The sequence below is a fragment of the Triplophysa dalaica genome, chromosome 24 (assembly GCF_015846415.1).
Source record: "Triplophysa dalaica isolate WHDGS20190420 chromosome 24, ASM1584641v1, whole genome shotgun sequence".
NCBI lineage: Eukaryota > Metazoa > Chordata > Actinopteri > Cypriniformes > Nemacheilidae > Triplophysa > Triplophysa dalaica.
Window position 1 is genome coordinate 6,789,471 of NC_079565.1, and position 20,222 is coordinate 6,809,692.

At 36.9% G+C, this 20,222-nt stretch overlaps 4 protein-coding genes across 11 annotated transcripts; all 4 read right to left on the minus strand.

Annotated features, from left to right (window-relative positions):
- Positions 1–308: 308 nt before the first annotated feature.
- Positions 309–2,873, minus strand: setd6 (SET domain containing 6, protein lysine methyltransferase). Of its 3 annotated transcripts, none has more exons than XM_056740150.1 (9): positions 2,715–2,873; positions 2,485–2,568; positions 2,227–2,371; positions 2,008–2,149; positions 1,733–1,927; positions 1,410–1,536; positions 1,077–1,257; positions 836–978; positions 309–737 (listed from the first exon to the last, which is right to left on the minus strand). In XM_056740150.1, the coding sequence occupies exons 1-9, from the start codon at positions 2,739–2,741 to the stop codon at positions 408–410; spliced, it is 1,374 nt and encodes a 457-aa protein (XP_056596128.1). In that variant the 5' UTR covers positions 2,742–2,873; the 3' UTR covers positions 309–407. The 3 variants fall into 3 exon arrangements, with proteins under 3 accessions (XP_056596128.1, XP_056596127.1, XP_056596126.1); XM_056740149.1 differs by having other exon boundaries at positions 2,485–2,586; XM_056740148.1 differs by having other exon boundaries at positions 2,485–2,602.
- A 105-nt stretch (positions 2,874–2,978) lies between these two features.
- Positions 2,979–7,148, minus strand: LOC130413869 (cytochrome P450 2F2-like). The gene is made up of 9 exons (XM_056739383.1): positions 6,959–7,148; positions 6,544–6,706; positions 5,504–5,656; positions 5,236–5,396; positions 4,931–5,104; positions 4,657–4,795; positions 4,364–4,551; positions 4,006–4,147; positions 2,979–3,872 (listed from the first exon to the last, which is right to left on the minus strand). Exons 1-9 carry the CDS (start codon positions 7,118–7,120, stop codon positions 3,679–3,681), a joined length of 1,476 nt encoding a protein of 491 aa, XP_056595361.1. The 5' UTR covers positions 7,121–7,148; the 3' UTR covers positions 2,979–3,678.
- Positions 7,149–9,563: 2,415 nt separating this feature from the next.
- LOC130413870 (cytochrome P450 2F2-like) lies at positions 9,564–16,420 on the minus strand. 6 transcript variants are annotated; one of them, XM_056739385.1, is made up of 9 exons: positions 16,174–16,420; positions 15,920–16,082; positions 15,306–15,458; positions 15,059–15,219; positions 14,689–14,862; positions 14,432–14,570; positions 14,169–14,356; positions 13,958–14,099; positions 9,564–9,929 (listed from the first exon to the last, which is right to left on the minus strand). In XM_056739385.1, the coding sequence occupies exons 1-9, from the start codon at positions 16,333–16,335 to the stop codon at positions 9,739–9,741; spliced, it is 1,473 nt and encodes a 490-aa protein (XP_056595363.1). In that variant the 5' UTR covers positions 16,336–16,420; the 3' UTR covers positions 9,564–9,738. The 6 variants fall into 6 exon arrangements, with proteins under 6 accessions (XP_056595363.1, XP_056595367.1, XP_056595365.1 ...); XM_056739389.1 differs by lacking the exons at positions 13,958–14,099; positions 14,169–14,356; positions 14,432–14,570; ... (3 more) ...; positions 15,920–16,082; positions 16,174–16,420 and adding exons at positions 10,015–10,156; positions 10,226–10,413; positions 10,512–10,650; ... (3 more) ...; positions 12,744–12,906; positions 13,037–13,605; XM_056739386.1 differs by lacking the exon at positions 9,564–9,929 and adding an exon at positions 13,490–13,805 and having other exon boundaries at positions 14,054–14,099; positions 16,174–16,418.
- A 647-nt stretch (positions 16,421–17,067) lies between these two features.
- LOC130413853 (cytochrome P450 2F2-like) lies at positions 17,068–19,867 on the minus strand. The gene is made up of 9 exons (XM_056739355.1): positions 19,598–19,867; positions 19,284–19,461; positions 18,932–19,084; positions 18,435–18,595; positions 18,149–18,322; positions 17,880–18,018; positions 17,593–17,780; positions 17,370–17,511; positions 17,068–17,279 (listed from the first exon to the last, which is right to left on the minus strand). The coding sequence occupies exons 1-9, from the start codon at positions 19,757–19,759 to the stop codon at positions 17,089–17,091; spliced, it is 1,488 nt and encodes a 495-aa protein (XP_056595333.1). The 5' UTR covers positions 19,760–19,867; the 3' UTR covers positions 17,068–17,088.
- Positions 19,868–20,222: the final 355 nt, after the last annotated feature.

The window sequence follows — 20,222 nt, forward strand, 5'->3', positions numbered from 1 at the left end:
AACAACCAAAATCAATGCACTAAAGACCTGTTAAAGTCAAGAATGATAACTATATTGACTATATAATGGGTTTTGATTGGCTGTCAATATTTTATCGTTCATCTGCTGAAAAAATATCACCTGTTTTGTGATCCCAAAAATATCATCATCTGTAACACTTGTGCTATTCTCTAACATTTGGTACGATTTTTTTATCATCCCTGCCTTGGTCCGTCTCACCTGCCAAAAGCAAGCATGAACCACAGAAAATGAGTTTTTCCAACCCCTTACACACACTTCAAGTAAAAGAAATAACAAAAACATTCTGAGCACCATTATTTATTAAAAATTTCCACCCTACATATTTTTGTGTCTTGACAATTACAGAGCACTACACAGAATGCCCAGTATAAGGATTACGAGAACATTTAGTCTGAGGATTTGGTGAGCTGCTGCAGGCGCTCTAGGATAATCTTCTGACCATACCGCACATGCAATGCTCTTCTTTCCCTGCTGCTGAGTTTACCCAGAGCTTCCTGATCCCCCAACAGTCTTCTGTCTGCTTCTACATCCTCAGAATAAGAGTCCAGTGTGAGTCCCGCCGCTGCATGAACGAGCCGTTTCCACTCTGTCGTCAATTCCGTCAGTCCTTCAAAACTCAATGCATACTCCATTTTATCATCATCATCGCCATCATCATCCTCCCAACCTTCATTTTCACGAAATTCCTTAAACTCTTGTGGCGACATGCAGAGGACCTACTCAGACAGACAAGAGTAAAACCCGATTCAGTTTGAAAACATATAATAATAAAACAAACTTTAAACCAAATTAAATTCAGTAAATTTCGACTCACCTTGAGTGTTGTGTAGAGCTCACTGTTGGTCAGACACCCAGACTGACCAAAAATGAAAACGCCTTTCTCCCCAACATTCTCCATCTCAGATAACATGTTCCACTTGTCTTTTAAAAGCTGCTCTTCTTTTTTACTTTTCGTTGCTGTAAATACAATAAAAATGTACAAGAATTATTTTACTGTTTATAAGCCCTTAACAACTTCAGAGGTAATGTTAATATAAAGTGGGCTGAAAAAATACCTTGCATTGCTGCTTTGTACACATTGGACATCTGGACGTCTGCGGTGTCGTTGCTGTTGGTTGGAAATGGCTCTGAAAAGCCGTACATGTGCAGCAGCTGCCAGTTCGCCATCTGACCGTATGTATTAAAGACCTCCTCCCCCTTTTCAATACGCCGTATAGTGACCATCTTTAAACAATCCTGTGGATAATCAAAGATAACATGTTTGTTTCGCATTAACTAAAAAGTAACAGTTACTAAAAATTGGTTGCAATTCTTCAATATTTCTCTATCTACCATGCATAAATGCATAAATGCATAAACAAACATGCAAATATCGGTGCAACGCTTACAATTGTATATTCCAGATTGGCATTGTGCTTAGAGATGTGATTTAACATGTCAGCCATGGGCACCATCATTGGAGGGTTGGGAGCTCTCTCTTCATCTTCGTCTTCGTCTTCTACAGGCTCTTGAAAACTAAGAGAATGAAATTCAGAAATTGTGACAGGTCAACAGTGTATTTTTACAAAAATGTTGGTACTGTTGCTAAAAGCTGATCCCATGTTCAACAATTCTGTTCATGTTTGTGTCAAAAATGTGCAAAAACGATATGCTGAGCTTGTGTCCACTTCATACGTCTCTGTTCTTGTTGTGAGCGTGCAAGGAGCTTCACCTGTAGGCCATCACAAAAGCCACCAATCTCTTGTAAAGCTCGAGCGTGTGCCTCTCAGGGTCCCACAGATCAGAATGGGACTTCATGAACGGAAGTACTACGTTGTTATATTCGGCCTCAAGTTTTTCCAGATCAGTTTTGACAGCCTCTGGAATTCCTGTGCCTTTCAAAAGTTTCTCCCGCTCCTCATCCGCCCTTCAAAACAAAGCCAAGACAAAACTTGAAGGACTAAATATAATCGCAGCGTGTATGTTAAGATATACACAATCTCCTACCAGAACATGGGATGATCTAGTATACTAAAGTCTGGCCAGAGGGACAGGTACGGCTTCCATTGTGACTGCGGACAAGTGTACTCGTAAAGGAGAGCTAGAAGAAGTGGAACCCAGCCTGAAGCGCTCTCCAAAGATTCCTTACCTGAAGAAAAGGCCATTTCAAAACCCCGATTCATGATTTTAAGTGTGGTGTAAACAAAGAACCAGCTGTTCTCTTACCGTCTTCAAGCACTTTTTTGATAGCAGTAGTGCCCTGATGCAGAAGACACTCTCTGGGGATGGAGAATAAAACATGTCCCTCTTCAATGTCCTCTTTGGCAAGCATTCCATATTCTGAAACTGTGCCCTCTTTACTTAAGCAGACCTGAATACACATCTACTGTTAGTATGTTGAATATTCAGAGTTAAGGATGTATGTAGCTTATATATCAGCTTGTGTAATCATTTATTTAGTAGTACATAAGGTCCCAGATTTACCTTATCACTGAGAGTCAAGTTCCCACTGTCACACCACAATATAAAGTTCTTCAATGGGACAACAACGTCACTGTCACCATCTCTCTGAAATAATACACAAGACTGCTCAGATTTACATCTATAACACACAAAAAAAAAAAAACTGTATGCATCAACCTTTGTGTGGTTCTGATACAATGTCGTATAATTTAAACTGTCCTTATCTTAAAATATATAAAAGTTCGTTTTACCTTTGGCCTTTTAGCATCTGTCGCCATTTCTTCAAAAACAGCTGGTCGATGAGTGATACTGTATGAACTATAAAAATGTACAATTTATAATGATCACACAATATTAAACAGTTTTTCTTTATTTTGGCTCCATGTGACAAGCGCTACTCGCTTCTTCGTCTTCTTCATGTAAAACTGAAGAATAGAAAAAATTGGCATTAGCGCCACCTAATGGACAGTAACTCGATGTAAAATAATAACTCCATATCAATGTATTTCAACATCGAAACAAATGCTTTATTTCTTATGACAAGATTTAGACGATATTTAACATGTTTTACTGTAGTTTTTTTGCGTAAGGACATGCGTAAAGAAACACATATCTAGAATTAAAAGAGCAAAATGAATCAGGAATTAAATTACATGTGTGTTAAAATTTACATTAACAATTAACAATAATTATAAAGGAACAGTTCAGCTAAAAATCCTGTCAATATTTAAACTTATTGCTATTATACTATTAACTGTATGTAACACCTCAGCTCTTCCATGAAACATTTTTATTGATACTTGAAGTATTCTTAAATATACAACAAAATGATCATTCATGTAAAAACAATAGTTTTTATGACAACTATTGAGATGATCTATATATTATTTGAACAAAACACAAGTCATCGCACAATTAAAACACACAATAAAACACATTTTGTCACCTCTTTGGCACATTTTATGGCCCATAGTGCAGCTGTCTGTGTAAATCTTAGCCTATCTAAATATGTCCTATATTTATTCTATATAATTGTCCCTTAATCTTTTTCCATATTATGTCTTACTGTTGTATTTGGATGTCATTAACTGAAATACCAAATTAATGAAATTAATAAAATTGACAAATAAACATTTGTGATCACATTTGGCAATAAATCTCTTTCTGACTTTGATTTCACCAAATGTTTTGCCAAAACAGATTTTTTTATTATTATTATTGATTCCTAGTCTCTCTAAGTTTCGCAATCATCTTGTATGGTCTGGGTGCCTGTGTCACTCCAAACACAGGGGTGAAGTCTGGTTCACCTGCGTCCTCGGGCCAAATAAACTGAAACCGACGCAGCAGAGAGACCAAAATAAGGAACAGTTCCATCCTGGCCAGACCCTCCCCGAGACAAGTGCGAGGACCTGGAGAAAAATGTGTTATTGTACATAACTCATGCCTATACGTAAGAATGCACACGGTAAACATACATAAATTCACTGTGACAGTCAAATTTCGCTTATCTTTCAATGCCAAACAGAAACAATGTTATCTTACCGACTGAGAAGGGCATAAAAGCTTCAGGTTTCTCAAACTGGCCCTGATCATTCAGGAAGTTGACTGGGTTAAACTCATGAGGAAACTTCCACTTGTCCTTCTCATAGAGCACAGAGGAGAGGTCAGGAATGATGAGCGTTCCCTGCAAGAAAGATAAAGTAGGTAAAACTAATGGTCCTTTTGAACAAATCATAAATATGGTCCAACAATATTTTTATTCTTTGTTTATCTAGGACCTTCATGACAGTACATCTGAGATATCAAAAGGAAAACATCAATAATCATGTATTGTCCACTCGTTCAAGTTCACATAGTTATTACATTGTGTTTTAAAAGTTAAGTTGATTAAAATTCCCACCTTAGGAATCTGATATCCCATGAGCTTAGTGTCTCTGGTTGTACAGTGAAAAACGCTCAAAGGAAGAGTGCTGGCCATGCGCTGACACTCGTGTATTACAGCCTGTGTGTACGGCATTTTGTGTCTGTCTTCAAAAGAGACTTGCGCCTTATCCTTTAAAACACCATTCATTTCAAGGTGACATTTTTCTGCAAATAAGAAGAGCAGATGTAGGCATAAAAAGAAGAGGCGATTGTTTTATTATCTCCCAAAAAATTAAATAAGCAATATTTAAAGTTGAAATTGAAGTAAACCTTGAATTTCTGGATAAGTCATAAGGCACAGCACAGCGTATCGGAGGGTGTTAGATGTGGTATCGGTTCCAGCAAAGAGAATATCAAGCAACAACACCACCATCTGGCTTTCATCAAAGATGGCACAACTTTCCCCTCTCTACTAATCAAAAGCACCAAATAGTGAATCTTAATCAAGATTTCAAACGCATTACATTTAAAACTACCATTGAGCCGATGTAAAGAACGCCAAAGCACATTTCAATCAAATGTATTTTGAACATCCCATAATAACCTTTTCCATTTCATCCAGATAGGAGTCAATCACGTCACGTGGTTCTCCTGGCTCTCTAGTTGCCCTGTGCTCATTTACAATGCCTGAAGCATACATTTTAACTGTGTTGTAATCCTTCAGAGCTTTCTGGAAGGGTAAAGGAAGATTCCTCAACAGCGGCATTGTGTCATACACCTGCAGACAATTGAAAAGTTTTCAAATTCCTGATAAAAAATTGTATATGAAATAATAGTATGTATCAAAGTACTATATATCGTGAGGTTATAAACTTCTTTCTGTAACATACAGAAACAACATATATTTACCATGCCCCATGGTCCATTAGCAATCTTCGAGTTTTCGGACATCATTTTTATCATAGTCTGGAAAAACTCATGTTCATACTCGTATCGAGAGCCAAACAAGATTGAGCAGATGATGTCACAAGAAGCATTGTGGAACAGAGTTTGAGGGTCAATAGATTTACCTGACCACACGGATAAACACACGCACAAACACACACAAAAAGAAATTAGACTGTTTATTTTAAATGATGAACATTTGGTTGAATTTATGTTATTAGGATTCAGGTACCTGCATTGACCTCTAGGTGAGTACTAACATGAGATATCTCCTCTAGAATCCTTTCCTCCATTGACCGCTTTCCCAAACCAAAATTCCTTAAGGTCATCAGTGCAAAGCGACGATGCTCCCGCCAACTAGGACCATAGTCAGCCATGATGACACCTGAAGATATTGAACATCATGAACATTGTTTTTGTTTTTTCTTCTGTAGAACGTAACATGCAAAAGGTTTCAGTCACCATTCACTTTAATGCATCTTTTTCTATACAATAACTGTAAATTGGGACTGAGCTATCAAAGTTTTGCTTTATGTGTTCTGAAGAAGTAAAAAATCAAATCTTAATGTTTCAAGAAATATATTGGTCTGCAACATGAGGGTGCATCAAAGTCTATAAAACTTAAGTTTTACATTCAGAGTGAACAAAAATACACGGAGGGAGTACATTTTGTCATCATTTATTCATCCTCTTGGCATTCAAAATATGTTTATGATTCTTAATACTATGAAACACAAATAAAGATATTTTGAGAAATGTCCCTGTGGTTTTGTTTTCTGTGAATATTTTGGTTGCCAATATTCTTCAAAATATCTTCTTTTGTGTTCTGCACAAGAAAGAAAGTACAGGTTTGAAATGACATCAGGATTAATAAATTCAGAAAAATGATAGGCTTGTTCGACTTCACGCGGTGCTGCAAAAACCGTCAGGCGGATGGATGACATCATTTTACCGCGAGACTAAGTCATTCATAGGCTTATGGAGCAGTCTGCTCTCGACTCTCTCTCGCGGTAATGTGATGTCATCCCCATGTCGTTCTTGTGGCACCACATGAAGTCGAACACAACCCAACTTATCATTTTTTGTGAACTATCCCTTTAAAACTGTTGGATGAATTTCAAAATATAAGTCACACTCCCTTGAAAATCACTTAATATGTATAAAAAGTGTCTCTACAGTGAAGATATTCCTGGTTTAACACCAGCTCCTAAAGAAACAAGTTTACATAGGAATGATCATGTAATCAGCTCTCTGTGTTTTAGTGAACTTTGCCTTTTCCATGTGTGAGGTGGCTGAGTAAGAGGCCATGTGGTCTTCCACTAAAGTCCAACCCCTTGGTGACCAGCGCCTCCTTCATTGCTCCTGATCCATTCAGTATCACAGCAGGTCTGCCTCCAAAATAAAGACTGAAAACTCGTCCATATCTCTTTGATAACTGTTCCCAGAAATAAATAACATGCATTTAGTTAGTATTATATTTATTCAATTGAAAATAGACAAGCAATGTTGCATGTGTAGCTGTCAAAGGAAAACTGAATGTGAAATCATTTGTATAATACGTTGTGTTGGAATAACAAACATCAGACCATACAACATAAAAAAAATATTTTTCAGAGCATGTTTGTATTATCATACATGAAACTTGACCATGAAGCATTTATTAAACATCATACAGTCTTTAACTCACTCTTTCAAGATCCGGCATGGGATTTTCCAGATTAAGCTGTAGCAGGTTGCCAAATATCGGGAGGGGTTGTGGTCCAGGTGGGAAGTTTTTGGGGCGGCGGGTTCTGATGAGAAAGAATAGGAGAGAAATGCATATCCAGAGCAGAATCACAGAGCCCAGCATGTTGTCGCTCCACAGCACTCACACTATCCTGAACGTTTGCATGGTCATGTGACACTACATTTCAACAAGGGAAGGTTATGGAACCATCTGATAAAGCTTTTTATAGCGTTTCATGTGCACAAATTTAGATTCATAAATATTAAGATTCTCCATATCAGATTTGAGTTGCCATGACTTGGTACAGTTGAGAAGGATTTAGCAAACCATTTCAAAAAGTGACATTAGATGTTGGTTTAGTGGTACCGCACTTCAGTTCAGAGAATTATATCATTTTAATTTCAGTTTAAACAATCCAGAGGTTTCTAAATGCAAAACATGTAATTCACAAAACTGAGGATGTTATAGATGTATTAACTATGAGCGAATCTAAGTTTATAGCCTAAATTTGTTTGTAAGTTCTATAATGATTAGCAAGCATGAACATTATTCCTGGATTTGACCTTTGCTCTGGTCCAAACTACAGCCAGATAAAATCTAAATTTCTCCATTGCACATGATTTTCCAAAAACTTACAAAATGACATAAATCCAGAAGTGTGAAAAATGATGCAACATTTATTTTTAATATTGAAACAAGTCAAAAACTTATCAGTGATCTATCAGGAGTTCTATTTATATTTTGCACTGTAATTTGCAAAAAGTTCTTAAACATTTGACGTCACGGTTTAAATCTGTTTTACTGGATATCTGGTTCCCGGCATCTTCAGGCCACGCAAACTGGAAACACCGCAGAAGAGCAAGAGCTCCATACGAGGAAGACCCTCACCAAGACACACACGGGGTCCTATAAACAAAACACTGTATGCTGATGACAGAACGAAATCAAAGAAGCAAAATTATTATACTGTTTAATATTTTTTTTATTATTTACTATAAAAATACTACTAGTTGTCTTAGACTTCTGGTCTGTGCTGTATTCTAGTATTACCTGCAGAAAACGCCTTAAAGGCTTCAGGCTTCTCAAACTGGCCCTGATAATTCAAGAAATTGTCTGGATTAAACTCATGAGGAAACTTCCACTGACCTTCTTCATTCAGTGCAGAAGTAAGATTAGCAATGACAAAAGTTCTCTGTAGCAGAGTAAGTGAAAAAAATGACATCAAATCACAACAAAGGAATAATTAACACACATATTGAGCTCATAGAACAAAGATTAGAAAATCACTTCTGATTTAATCATTACACCCCAGCTGAGGAGAAAAGTGTCCTCATCTTTGGGATGTTGTAACCCATGAGCTCTGTGTCTTTAAAGTAAAATAAGAAGCAGCTATGAACAAGTAAATGACAACTACATTAATACATTACTGTTAGGTTCAGTCAAATCATTAAAAAATCATCTTACTGAATCAACTTGACGTAGATTTAAGAAAGAGTCGTGACTCAGTTCTGTCTATAAAGGTCTAGCTGATGGTCTTCTTATCTTTATTCTGTGACATATCATTGACCATAAAGTCTTGTGGCTGTCCTGCAAAGTCAACCAGAGCTTCATTAATAAGCTCAAAACCATTAAGAAACACAACACGTCTTGATCCCCAATTCTGGCTTTTAATCTTCCTATAGCGCACACTGAAAATTATGATTTTATTAAACAAGAAAGGAACTTTTAAAAGCATTGGTGATTTTGAAGATGCTTGTCAAAGTAAGGATACGCACTAAAGTGTCTAAAACAATAAAATGTTCAAATCTTTTAAAGGATTGAAGGTATTCAGTTGAAGCAGATTTCCAAATAGAGGGACAGGCTGATGTCCAGGCGGAACGTTCCTTGGCCTTTGGATCCAAATGAATAGGAATAAGAGAAAGATGCATATCCACAACAGAATCACAAAGCTCAGCATGCTGTCTAATGTTCAAGCTCTATTTTCCACACGAGTGAAAACAAGTTTGTGAATTCCACCCACTAAAATAAACTGAATCTCCTCTAGGCACACTAACAGTCTGAACAACATTGTAGCAATATTTCAGCACAGATCAAAAGAACACACAAACAAATGCACACAAAAACTGGTTCTTCTATGGCATCATTTAGCACATTTGTCTTTTTCACTTTTAAAAAGAACTATTATGATTGGAGTATTGATCAAATAACTGTGGAAAACTGTATTAGAGCACGAAGGGAACTATGAGAATTATATTATACAAAAAATATAACTTGTTATATTGTAGCATCTTCAGCGTCGACACATTTTGCCTGGAATTTGCAGAAATCTTATCATGCCATTTTATAAAGCAGGTACTTAAGATTTCAGACACTTTTTACGTAAACAATATGAAGTTCTCATATCTTCTGTGCTTTTATTGGCTGTCTTTTTTCATTGTTCAGTCGAAGTCATCCATTTCAAAGACATTTTTTATAATATACCATAACATTTTTGTTTGTACTGAAAGAGGTTTATGATTGACAATTCGATTTTTCAGAAATGTACAATATATATATATAGGCTACAGACAGAATAAAACCACATTTATTTAGGAAAGGTCAACCATGTAAGAAAAGTAGATCTTTACCAAAAAGCTGAACTGTACACAAAGACATTTGTTATAAGTGTTGGGGAAATAAGACACATTTTAATGTAATATACACAGTTGTAGTTGCACCCTGACAATATGTAATGATCAGTATCATTTGGCTATTTCTCTGAGTTTGATGTGCATTCTGTAAGGTTTGGGTGTTTGTGTGACGCCAAACAATGGGGTGTAATCTGGTTTCCCGGCATCTTCAGGCCAAACAAACTGGAAACGGCGCAGAAGAGTTACCAAGATCAGGAAGAGCTCCATACGAGCAAGAGCCTCACCAAGACACACACGGGGTCCTGTAAAGAATGTGTACATGTATATTAGTCACTGCACAGGATCAGTGAAACAAACAAAGAATGCTAAATATTTCTGAACGGTTACCTGTAGAAAAGGGCATAAAGGCTTCAGGCTTCTCAAACTGGTCCTGATCATTCAGGAAGTTGTCTGGATTAAACTCATGAGGAAACTTCCACTGACCTTCTTCATTCAGTACAGAAGTAAGATTAGGGATAATAAGAGTTCCCTAAAAGAAAAGGAGAAAAACAAAATGATCTAGGAGTAAAATCTCATTTTTATATTGAGGTGTTCTCACTTTAGGGATGTTGTAACCCATCAGTTCTGTGTCTTTGGTGGTGCAGTGAAACACACTCAATGGGACTGTGTTAGCAACACGCTGAACTTCATGAATCACAGCTTGTGTGTACGGCATGTTGTGTCTGTCTTCAAATGACGCGTGATCTTTACCTTCCAGAACATCATCAATCTCTCGCTGACATCTCGCTGGAAGAAAGACAAGTATACATTTATTTGTGTTAAGCTCATGCACAATAAAATAATTACTATGGTCAGTGTAATATAAGTGTTATTGAAATACAGACTCTGAACATCGGGGTGGTTCATGAGGTAGAGAAATGCAGTGAGGAGGGTGTTGGATGTAGTATCAGTGCCGGCAAAGTGCAAATCCACAATGAACATACTGAGCCGGGCTTTATCAAAGCTGGAACCATCATTTCCTCTCTGGTGAACACAAGATATCATTCAGTTGAGTCTTAAAGTTAAAAATGACCATTCTTATTTTTTAATGAATAATTACAGCATTTATAGTAAATAGCTTATCAATGTGGGTCATTTTCTTTTAAAAACACATGTAATGCACTTCCGCCCTGAAATGATTATGCATCGCAAATTAGATAGATTAGACGGCTTGGGCGGAGCATCTGTTAACTCCTTCGCAGTGAAAAACACAAGACATGCCTACTAGCTTTCCTGTAGCTTTCCTGTAGCTCAGTGGTAAGAGCATTGCGTTAACTAGGTTCAATCCCAGGGGATTGCAATACCTATGTAAAATGTATAGGCTAAAGCAATGTAAGTCACTTTGGATAAAAGCGTCTGCCAAATGCCCAAATGTAATTGTACTAATTGTCTCCAATGAAATTCCTTTTCACTCGGAAATGTGTAACCCCTCTGGTTCACAGGGACTTTAAACACAACATTCTGTGGTTTGGCTTTAAAGGGGTCATATGGCGCGAATACGTGTTTTTCTGTGTCTTTGGTGTGTTACAAGAAGCCCATGCATGTTTTAGACACGTAGAATTGCAAAAATTATAGTGTCGGAACGAAAGATGCATTCTATCTAAAAGCGAATGCTCACCCAGACCTGCCTGAAACGCCTCGTGTAACCACACCCCCACAAATCTACATCAGTTTGTGGTGTGATTTGACTAAGACCGCCCAAATGTATACGCAAGTAAGGTTGGAGTACATGTCAGTACAATTGCTTTGGAACCTGGTGTTTCAAATATGGTAAGAGATGTAACAAGCTTGCAGTATTCGACCAATCACTACGCACTGGTTAACTGGCCAGTCATAGCACACCTCGCTTTTCAGCTTTTTAGAGCGATGAGCTTTGTAAAGAATCCGCAGAGAGGCGGAGCAAAGAGGCGATACAAACATGTACGGTATGTGAAAAAACAGCGTTTTTGAACGTTAAATCATGTTTACACATTGCTTTAAATCTAAAGCAAACGATAATATTAGTTGTATCAATGTCACATGACTCCTTTAATACATATTGTTCATTTTAAACCTCAGCATAACAAAATTGTTGGCATTGTTTAAATTATTCAAAATAAAATATAGACTATAAGATACAAACTCCAACCTTATCAAGTTCCTCCATATAACAGTCAATGAAGTCTCTGGGCTCTCCTGGGACTCTCGTCATCTTGTGCTCATTGATCAAATTCAAAGTCATGTTTTTCATCTCTCCCATGACCTCAAATCCTTTTTTAAATGGTAGAGGCATGTGTCTCAATGCAGGAAATGTGTCATATATCTGTTATAAAGGATAAATTTGACATTTTAATATAATCCATAGATTTTCTTTTACAATAAGCTGTAATATGTTCCCTGTTATTATCCATTGAGAAAAGGTAAACCGCTTTTCCAAACAGATGTTTTTTTTGTGATCCAAAATCTTTCTCACCATGTTCCACGGTCCATTGACGATCTTTGAAATCTCTGTACTGAGTTGAACGTAGCGCTTGAGGAATTCATCTTTGTAATCGAAACGCGTTCCAAACAAAACCAAGCTGATTACGTTTGACGCAGCGTTGTGAAATAATGTCTGAGGAGTCATGATTCCCCCTGTACAGTATATTTCCCTTTTAAAACATTTGGCATTTTATTTGACAGAAGCAATTTTTGACAAGTAAAATTACCAGCGTTTTGGTCCAGACAAGCAACAATATGTGAGATCTCCTTCAGAATCCTCTCCTCCATGGATTGCTTCCCAAGTCCAAAGTTCCTCAGAGTCATGAGGGCAAAGCGTCGATGCTCCTTCCAGCCAGGGCCATAGTCAGCCAAAATGACACCTAGTCAAAGTTTGATGTAAGTTTTAAGGTTTTGTGAATTTAAAAAATATAATCATGACTTATACCATCTTAAAATCACTTAAAATCACATTGCAAATAGACCATTAACTGAGATAAAATGAATATGATAAATTCCCCCAAAATATTTTTTCATGAAAACTTTAAAGAAACATGTAATACTCTGATTTGTTTTATCTAGTCAATATAATAGCATTTATTCTATGTCGAAGGACTGACCTTTATTCTCTGTCATATGATTGGTCATGAAGTCTTGTGGCCGTCCTGAAAAGTCTCCAGCTTTTGTAACCAGAGCTTCCTTTATAACCGCAAAACCATTTAGAACCACAGCTGGTTTTGATCCCCAAAACAATCCATAAACATTCCCGTATTGTTCTGAAAACTGAAAATATAGCAACGAAATGAATTTTAACATTCAAAAAAAAATATTTTGATTTAAGGTGACAAGAATATTCCTGAGTCATTAAAACAACAATGTCCTTATTCTTTAAAATGAATGACTAATACAATACTCTTTTAAAATCTTTCAAAGGATTGGCAATGTTCAAATGAAGCAGGTTCCCAAATATTGGAAGAGGTTGAGGTCCAGGAGGAAAGTTCTTGGGCTTCTGGATCCGAATGAAGAGGAATATGAGAACGATGCATATCCACACCAGAGTCAAGGAGCCCAACATGTTGAATGATCTGCTGCTGAAAGCAAACTGATTCGCTTTGTGTTGCCTGTATACATCTGTTATCATATGACACATGACATAACAAACCGTTCAAAGTTCATCAAGATGCTTACTTTCCCATAGGACCCCACTGACTATTTGCTATAATGCAGGTTTTTGCAAGTGACTGTTTCTATAACATAGAGTTTAAGTAAGTATAGAAATAAAAAAGACACATCAATAGCCTACATTGTCGCATATGCTTATGCAGATTAGAGAAAGCATCTCCATAGGATTAAAAGGGGCAATGAATGAAAAATATTGAACGTTTTTATTTTTTTCACAATTCTTTACATTCGATGTGTATTTCAACTGGTCATACTGATTAAGACAAATGGCATTAAACTATTTTTATAAAATATACACAGACATCAGTATCATTTGACTGGTCCTCTACATCTGATGTGCATTCTGTAAGGTTTGGGTGTCAATGTGATCCCATACAATGGGGTGTAATCTGGTTCCCCGGCATCTTCAGGCCACACAAATTGGAAACGGCGCAGAAGAGTAACCAGGATCAGGAAGAGCTCCATACGAGCAAGACCCTCACCAAGACACACACGGGGTCCTGTAAACCACATGCATCAGTTAAACAATTAAAAAGAATATCTATTTCTTCTACAGTTTGTAATATTGACTATAAACAAGTAGACGAAAATGTCAAACTGAGGAATTTTCTCTAGTGGTTCAAACTGACACTTTACTTTATTTTAGCATTACCTATAGAAAAGGGAATAAAGGCTTCAGGCTTCTCAAACTGGTCCTGATCATTCAGGAAGTTGTCTGGATTAAACTCATGAGGAAACTTCCACTGACCTTCTTCATTCAGTACAGAAGTAAGATTAGGGATAATAAGAGTTCCCTAAAAGAAAAGGAGAAAAACAAAATGATCTAGGAGTAAAATCTCATTTTTATATTGAGGTGTTCTCACTTTAGGGATGTTGTAACCCATCAGTTCTGTGTCTTTGGTGGTGCAGTGAAACACACTCAATGGGACTGTGTTAGCAACACGCTGAACTTCATGAATCACAGCTTGTGTGTACGGCATGTTGTGTCTGTCTTCAAATGACGCGTGATCTTTACCTTCCAGAACATTATCAATCTCTCGCTGACATCTCGCTGGAGGAAAGATAAGAACATGATTTTTATATGTTTAAGACTGAGCAAAATAACTATTGTGGTTGGTGAACAAACCCTGAACATCGGGGTGGTTCATGAGGTAGAGAAATGCAGTGAGGAGGGTGTTGGATGTAGTATCAGTGCCGGCAAAGTGCAAATCTAAAATGTACATGATGAGCTGGGATTCATCAAAGCTGGAACCATCATTTCCTCTCTGGTGAACACAAGATATCATTCAGTTGTGTTTTGTAACATTTTCTACAAAAGTTTATATAAAAATACAGTCCACAGTCATGTTAAAATTATGTTTTAAATTACAGGGTAATCCTAACCTTATCAAGCTCATCCAGATAGCAGTCGATGAAGTCTCTCGGCTCTCCTGGGACTCTCGTCCTCTTGTGCTCATTGATCACATTCAAGGTCATATTTTTGATCTTTTCTACATTAGCAAAGGCTTTTTTAAAGGGTAAAGGGAAGTTTTTCAATACAGGAAGTGTGTCATATATCTGTTGACAAAGACGATGTTTGACATTTTCATATAATTGTATAGAACGGCACTAAAATGGAAAATCTGTATAACCTGAATGGACATTATACTATTACTACACATATATAATATAAATAAATGATAAATCAGATTTTGAAAGACATGCAAGAAGAGTAAATACATCTGAGAGGAATCCAATCTGAAGTCTCTCTCACCAGGTTCCATGGTCCATTGATAAGCTTTGAAGTCTCTGTAAAGAGCTGAATGTAGCGTGTGAGGATTTCATCATTGTAATCCAAACGAGTTCCAAACAGAACCAACATGATCACATTTGATGCTGCGTTGTGGAACAGGGTCTGAGGATTTATGGTGTCTCCTGTAAGATGTAGATCAATTTCAAAACTTCACATTTTACTTGACTGAGCTATAGGTATAATGGAATTCAAAGGAATGATTTAATACCACTGCTTTTTTCCAAACAGGCAACGACATGAGAGATCTCTCCCAGAATTCTCTCCTCCATCGATTGCTTCCCCAACCCAAAGTTCCTCAGAGTCATGAGGGCAAAACGTCGATGCTCCTTCCAAGTAGGTCCATAGTCAGCCAAAACAACACCTTTATTAAACCATGATGTTAGTCATGAGGATTCTAAAACTGATGTCCTTGAAACACTTTATCAAATGCCAACATAACACCTGTAACATCCTGTTAATGCAAATCATGTTTTTTTTATTTAAATTCACATTTAATCTACTTTCCAAAGCAGTTAAGAATGTAAATGACAAAATTTGAAAATAAATAAGCGCAGGTCACACAAATACGTCCATGTCACACCCTAATGCAAATATTTACTCCCTTAAATTGGAATACTATAATACTATTAATGTATAACTTTAAAAATAAAAGTCTTTTCGTGCGCTATAATCCAAGCAGAAAAGTAAAATTGTTCGGTAAACATGATTATTTTGTGAGAAAAAATAAACAAGATTAAAAAAAAATTACATTTGTGACATACAATACAAGAAAACTCTTATTTTATACAAAACAAGAAGGCCAGATGTCATGTTAGAACTCACCTTTATTCTCTGTAATGTGATTGACCATGAAGTCTTGTGGCCGTCCTGCAAAGTCTACAGCCTTAGTAACCAAAGCTTCCTTTATAACCTCAAAACCATTAAGAAAGACAGCTGGCCTCGATCCCCAATACAAGCTATAAACCTTCCCATAGTGTTCTGCTAACTGAAATTCGAAAGAAATTAAAGTATTAAGCCTTAATTTAAGATGATAACTATTGAAACAAAGTTTTCATAATAACGAAATATTTCAATACTTTTTCAAAATCTTTTAAAGGATTGGCAAGGTCCAGATTAAGCAGATTTCCGAATAATGGGATCGGATGAGGTCCAGGAGGAAAGTTCTTTGGTCGCCGGACCTGGATAAGGAGAAAAATGAGGACAATGCATATACAAACTAGAACCAAGGAGCCCAGCATGTTGATTGATATCTAGAGCTCCCTGTAACTCGAACAAGTTCATGTAACCTAAATAACCCATTAAAACAAACTGAATATCTTTGATGTTTGTTGCCTGTCTACAGATTTCGTCATGTGTACAGATCTGGACATTTTCCAAGAGTGATAAAGCGATCAAAAAACAGTTCAAAGTTTTTGATTCATCGACTATGATAAAGAAACTTTCATCTGTTTAAAAACAAATAACTTCTGCTACAAAATATAATTAATTTATGTGTAGATAGATATCGATCAGATTAGAGAGCATTAAAAAAGTTGGTTGTATTCAACAACTGTTGAGTATGTTCAGCATGTATAAATTGGACAATACAGCAGCTTAAAGAGGATAAATCATAGATCTTTTTACGTTTTCTTTATATAATGTTTTTATTTTGTCAAAAAAGTTTGATTTTAGATTTTTATCATTTTTCATTCTACCACACAATCTTAGTATAAAAGAATGTTCTTGGTTTTGTGTTGCTCACACTCTTTTATATAACATGACTTGATCAATCAAGTACATTTGCTTATGCAGATTCTACTAAGCATCTTGATAGGATATACTGGTACAAGAAATAATAATTTGGATGCTTTTAATTGTTTAGCAGTGATTGATATAGCATGTGAAAGTAAGTACACTAGAGGCCTGGCACAATTGGCCATACTGACCTGATGATGCATACTATTTTATAAATAAATGAAAATCAGCCCATCCATTGTAAAATATATATAGTTTTATTTGACCGGCTCTCTGAGCATGATGTGCATCCTGTAAGGTTTAGGTGTCAATGTGACCCCAAACACAGGGGTGTAATCTGGTTCCCCTGCATCTTCAGGCCAAACAAACTGGAAACGGCGCAACAAGGTGACCAAGACCAGGAAGAGCTCCATACGAGCAAGAGCCTCACCAAGACACACACGGGGCCCTTTAAAAAAAGGTATGAACGGTACATATGTAAAGAGTTTAAAAATGCTTACCAGTATGACTTCAATAAAAATACTTAAATGAATATTACCTGTAGAAAAGGGCATAAAGGCTTCAGGCTTCTCAAACTGGTCCTGATCATTCAGGAAGTTGTCTGGATTAAACTCATGAGGAAACTTCCACTGACCTTCTTCATTCAGTACAGAAGTAAGATTAGGAATAACAAGGGTTCCCTACAAAAAAAGTAAAGCAGAAAAATTCAATGAGTTTTAATAAAGTAAGAATAGCTCACATAAAAATTGAGGTTTGCTCACCTTTGGGATGTTGTAACCCATCAGTTCTGTGTCTTTGGTGGTGCAGTGAAACACACTCAATGGGACTGTGTTAGCAACACGCTGAACTTCATGAATCACAGCTTGTGTGTACGGCATGTTGTGTCTGTCTTCAAATGACGCGTGATCTTTACCTTCCAGAACATCATCAATCTCTCGCTGACATCTCGCTGGAAGAAAGACGAGGACATGTTTACCTGTGTTTAAGCTTAAAGCATAGGGCAAAATAATCACAATTGGTACAAACTCAGTGTAGTTGAAATACAAACCCTGAACATCAGGTTGAGTCATGAGGTAGAGAAATGCAGTGAGGAGAGTGTTAGAAGTGGTATCAGTGCCGGCGAAGTGCAAATCCAAAATGTTCAATTTAAGTCGTTCTTCAGCAAAACTGGATCCATCATTTCCTCTCTGGTGATGTTAAGATATCCAATGATTAGGGATTATATATAATGAACACACCCATTTAAAAATAAGCACTATAGTCTTATTCAGGTCTGTTATAAGACCTGTTATATTTAAAATAGATGCACACACATACCTTATCAAGCTCATCCAAATAGCAGTCAATGAAATCTCTCGGCTCTCCTGGGACTCTCGTCCTCTTGTGCTCAGTGATCAGATTTGATGACATTTGTCTGGCTTTACTGGCGTTTGCAAAAGCCTTCTTAAAGGGCAAGGGAAGATATCTAAGCAAAGGAAATGAATCATATATCTGTGGAGAAAAAATAAAAAAATGGGGGGATCCATAATCCATACGTTTAAAGTCATATTCAGTATCATCACCACAGTGACATAATAGTAGTTTTATATGTAACTTTACTCACCATGGCCCATGGTCCATTGGCAATCTTTGCATTCTCTGTATATATGTTTATAAAAGTCTTGAGAAATTCATCGTCATAATCATAGCGTGATCCAAACAGGACGATGCAGATGATGTTTGATGCAGCATTATGGAACATAGTCTGAGGATCAATAGAACTTCCTGAAAACACACAATGACCATTAACCTGAATGTCCATTCAACCTCTTAAAGGGACAGTACACTCAAAAATGAAAATGCCGTCATCATCTACTCACCATCATGTCATTCAAAACCTGTATGACTTCAAACGATACTTACAAGAATGTTGATAACCGAACAACATCGGCCCCCATTGATTTCCATTGTATGGACATAAAACCACTGAGACATTTCTCAAAATACCTTCATTTATGTTCAAGAGAATAACAAAATGCAGGTTTTAAATGACACGAGGGTAAATACATGATGACATTGATAATGCCACTAATATAAAAATAAAATATGGGAATATTTTACCAACAGCTTTTTCCAGTTTGTCAACAATATGTGTGATCTCTCCCAGAATTCTCTCCTCCATGGATTGCTTGCCCAGGCCAAAGTTTCTGAGGGTCATGAGAGCAAAGCGCCTGTGTTCCTTCCAATCAGGGCCATAGTCAGATAAAATAACACCTATAGTAATATATAAATTGTGAGTTATGCACCTAGGGTGTATTTTTTAGTAGATAAAGCAGTAAATTGCTCTTTGAACTCTATTTGGAGCACAAGCCATCAAGATATTTATTAACCTCAGTGTGTACAAAGGTATAAATGTGAGAAGGCATTTTTATGTAGTAAATGTCACCGCTGCAATTGTTTGTGGTGGATGTACCTCCTCCTCCTCCACTGGGTCCCTCTGTGACATGGTTGACCATGAGATCTTGTGGGCGTCCAGCGAAATCTACCGCCTTATTAACAAGAGCTTCCTTCATAACTTCAAAACCATTTAGCACTACTGAAGGTCTCGATCCAATGTACAGACTGTAGACCTTTCCATAGCGATCTGCCAGCTAAAAAGTATTAGGATAGCATTAAGCATTAGGATGAAAATGCTCTTTATAAAGCATTACTGGTTATTTAAAATAAATGCCATTCCTAAACTGTGACCACTATATGCCCTTGGCTATAACGAGAATAATACCATACCCTCTCGAAATCTTTCAAAGGGTTGTTAATGTTGAGCTGGAGCAGATTTCCAAAAAATGGGACTGGTCGAGGTCCAGGAGGGAAGTTTATAGGTCTTGGAATACGGATAAAAAGAAAGAAGATGAAGACGCATATCCACACGAGAATCAAAAACACCAGCATGTTGACTGGTGGTCAACTGTTCACTGTTCTCTTCTGCATAAAACAAAGAGAGAGGGTGCTTATCTTTATCCTCGTTTTCTCCAGCAGACCTGTTGAATACGAGAGTTACGACACTCATGTAGGAAGAATGGAATGCGGAAGTAACTCGCGTCATGGAGCGTCCGATACATCCGAACACGCACTGATGCCCATTCATTTCATTGTTGCAAAATGTATCCAACTACAGTTGTTATCTGTCCTGATGGGGCATTTACAGTAGGGTGCCTTCAAAATGGCTATCAAAACAAGCTTGTTCTTATTTTCTCACCCTCTGAATTATACTTATGCTGTTTTATTATCATTATCATTTAAAAATGAATAATTTCAGAAGATTTAAAACAGAATGATATTTTAGCATGACAAAAACTATTTTTCTACAGCACCAACTGCAGCAGAAACATCCACATCAGCCCCCTCAACATCA

Excerpts from the sequence above, each read along its gene's own strand:
- setd6 (XM_056740148.1), bottom strand. Across the intron at positions 2,150-2,226 it reads CAAAAAAGTGCTTGAAGACG|GTAAGGAATCTTTGGAGAGC; the intron begins GTAAGAGAACAG and ends CCTTTTCTTCAG. Across the intron at positions 1,537-1,732 it reads GCTTTTGTGATGGCCTACAG|TTTTCAAGAGCCTGTAGAAG; the intron begins GTGAAGCTCCTT and ends TCATTCTCTTAG.
- LOC130413869 (XM_056739383.1), bottom strand. The coding sequence starts at position 7,120 with ATGCTGGGCTCTGTGATTCTGCTCTGGATATGCATTTCTCTCCTATTC. Across the intron at positions 6,707-6,958 it reads CCATGCCGGATCTTGAAAGA|TTATCAAAGAGATATGGACG; the intron begins GTGAGTTAAAGA and ends TTCTGGGAACAG. Across the intron at positions 4,552-4,656 it reads GACTTATCCAGAAATTCAAG|AAAAATGTCACCTTGAAATG; the intron begins GTTTACTTCAAT and ends TCTTATTTGCAG.
- LOC130413870 (XM_056739389.1), bottom strand. The coding sequence starts at position 13,273 with ATGTGTCATATGATAACAGATGTATACAGGCAACACAAAGCGAATCAG. Across the intron at positions 11,969-12,118 it reads TCAATGGACCGTGGAACATG|ATATATGACACATTTCCTGC; the intron begins GTGAGAAAGATT and ends CCTTTATAACAG. Across the intron at positions 10,157-10,225 it reads TGGGTTACAACATCCCTAAA|GGAACTCTTATTATCCCTAA; the intron begins GTGAGAACACCT and ends CTTTTCTTTTAG.
- LOC130413853 (XM_056739355.1), bottom strand. The coding sequence starts at position 19,759 with ATGCTGGTGTTTTTGATTCTCGTGTGGATATGCGTCTTCATCTTCTTT. Across the intron at positions 18,019-18,148 it reads ATTTGGATGAGCTTGATAAG|AGAGGAAATGATGGATCCAG; the intron begins GTATGTGTGTGC and ends TAACATCACCAG. Across the intron at positions 17,512-17,592 it reads TGGGTTACAACATCCCAAAG|GGAACCCTTGTTATTCCTAA; the intron begins GTGAGCAAACCT and ends CTTTTTTTGTAG.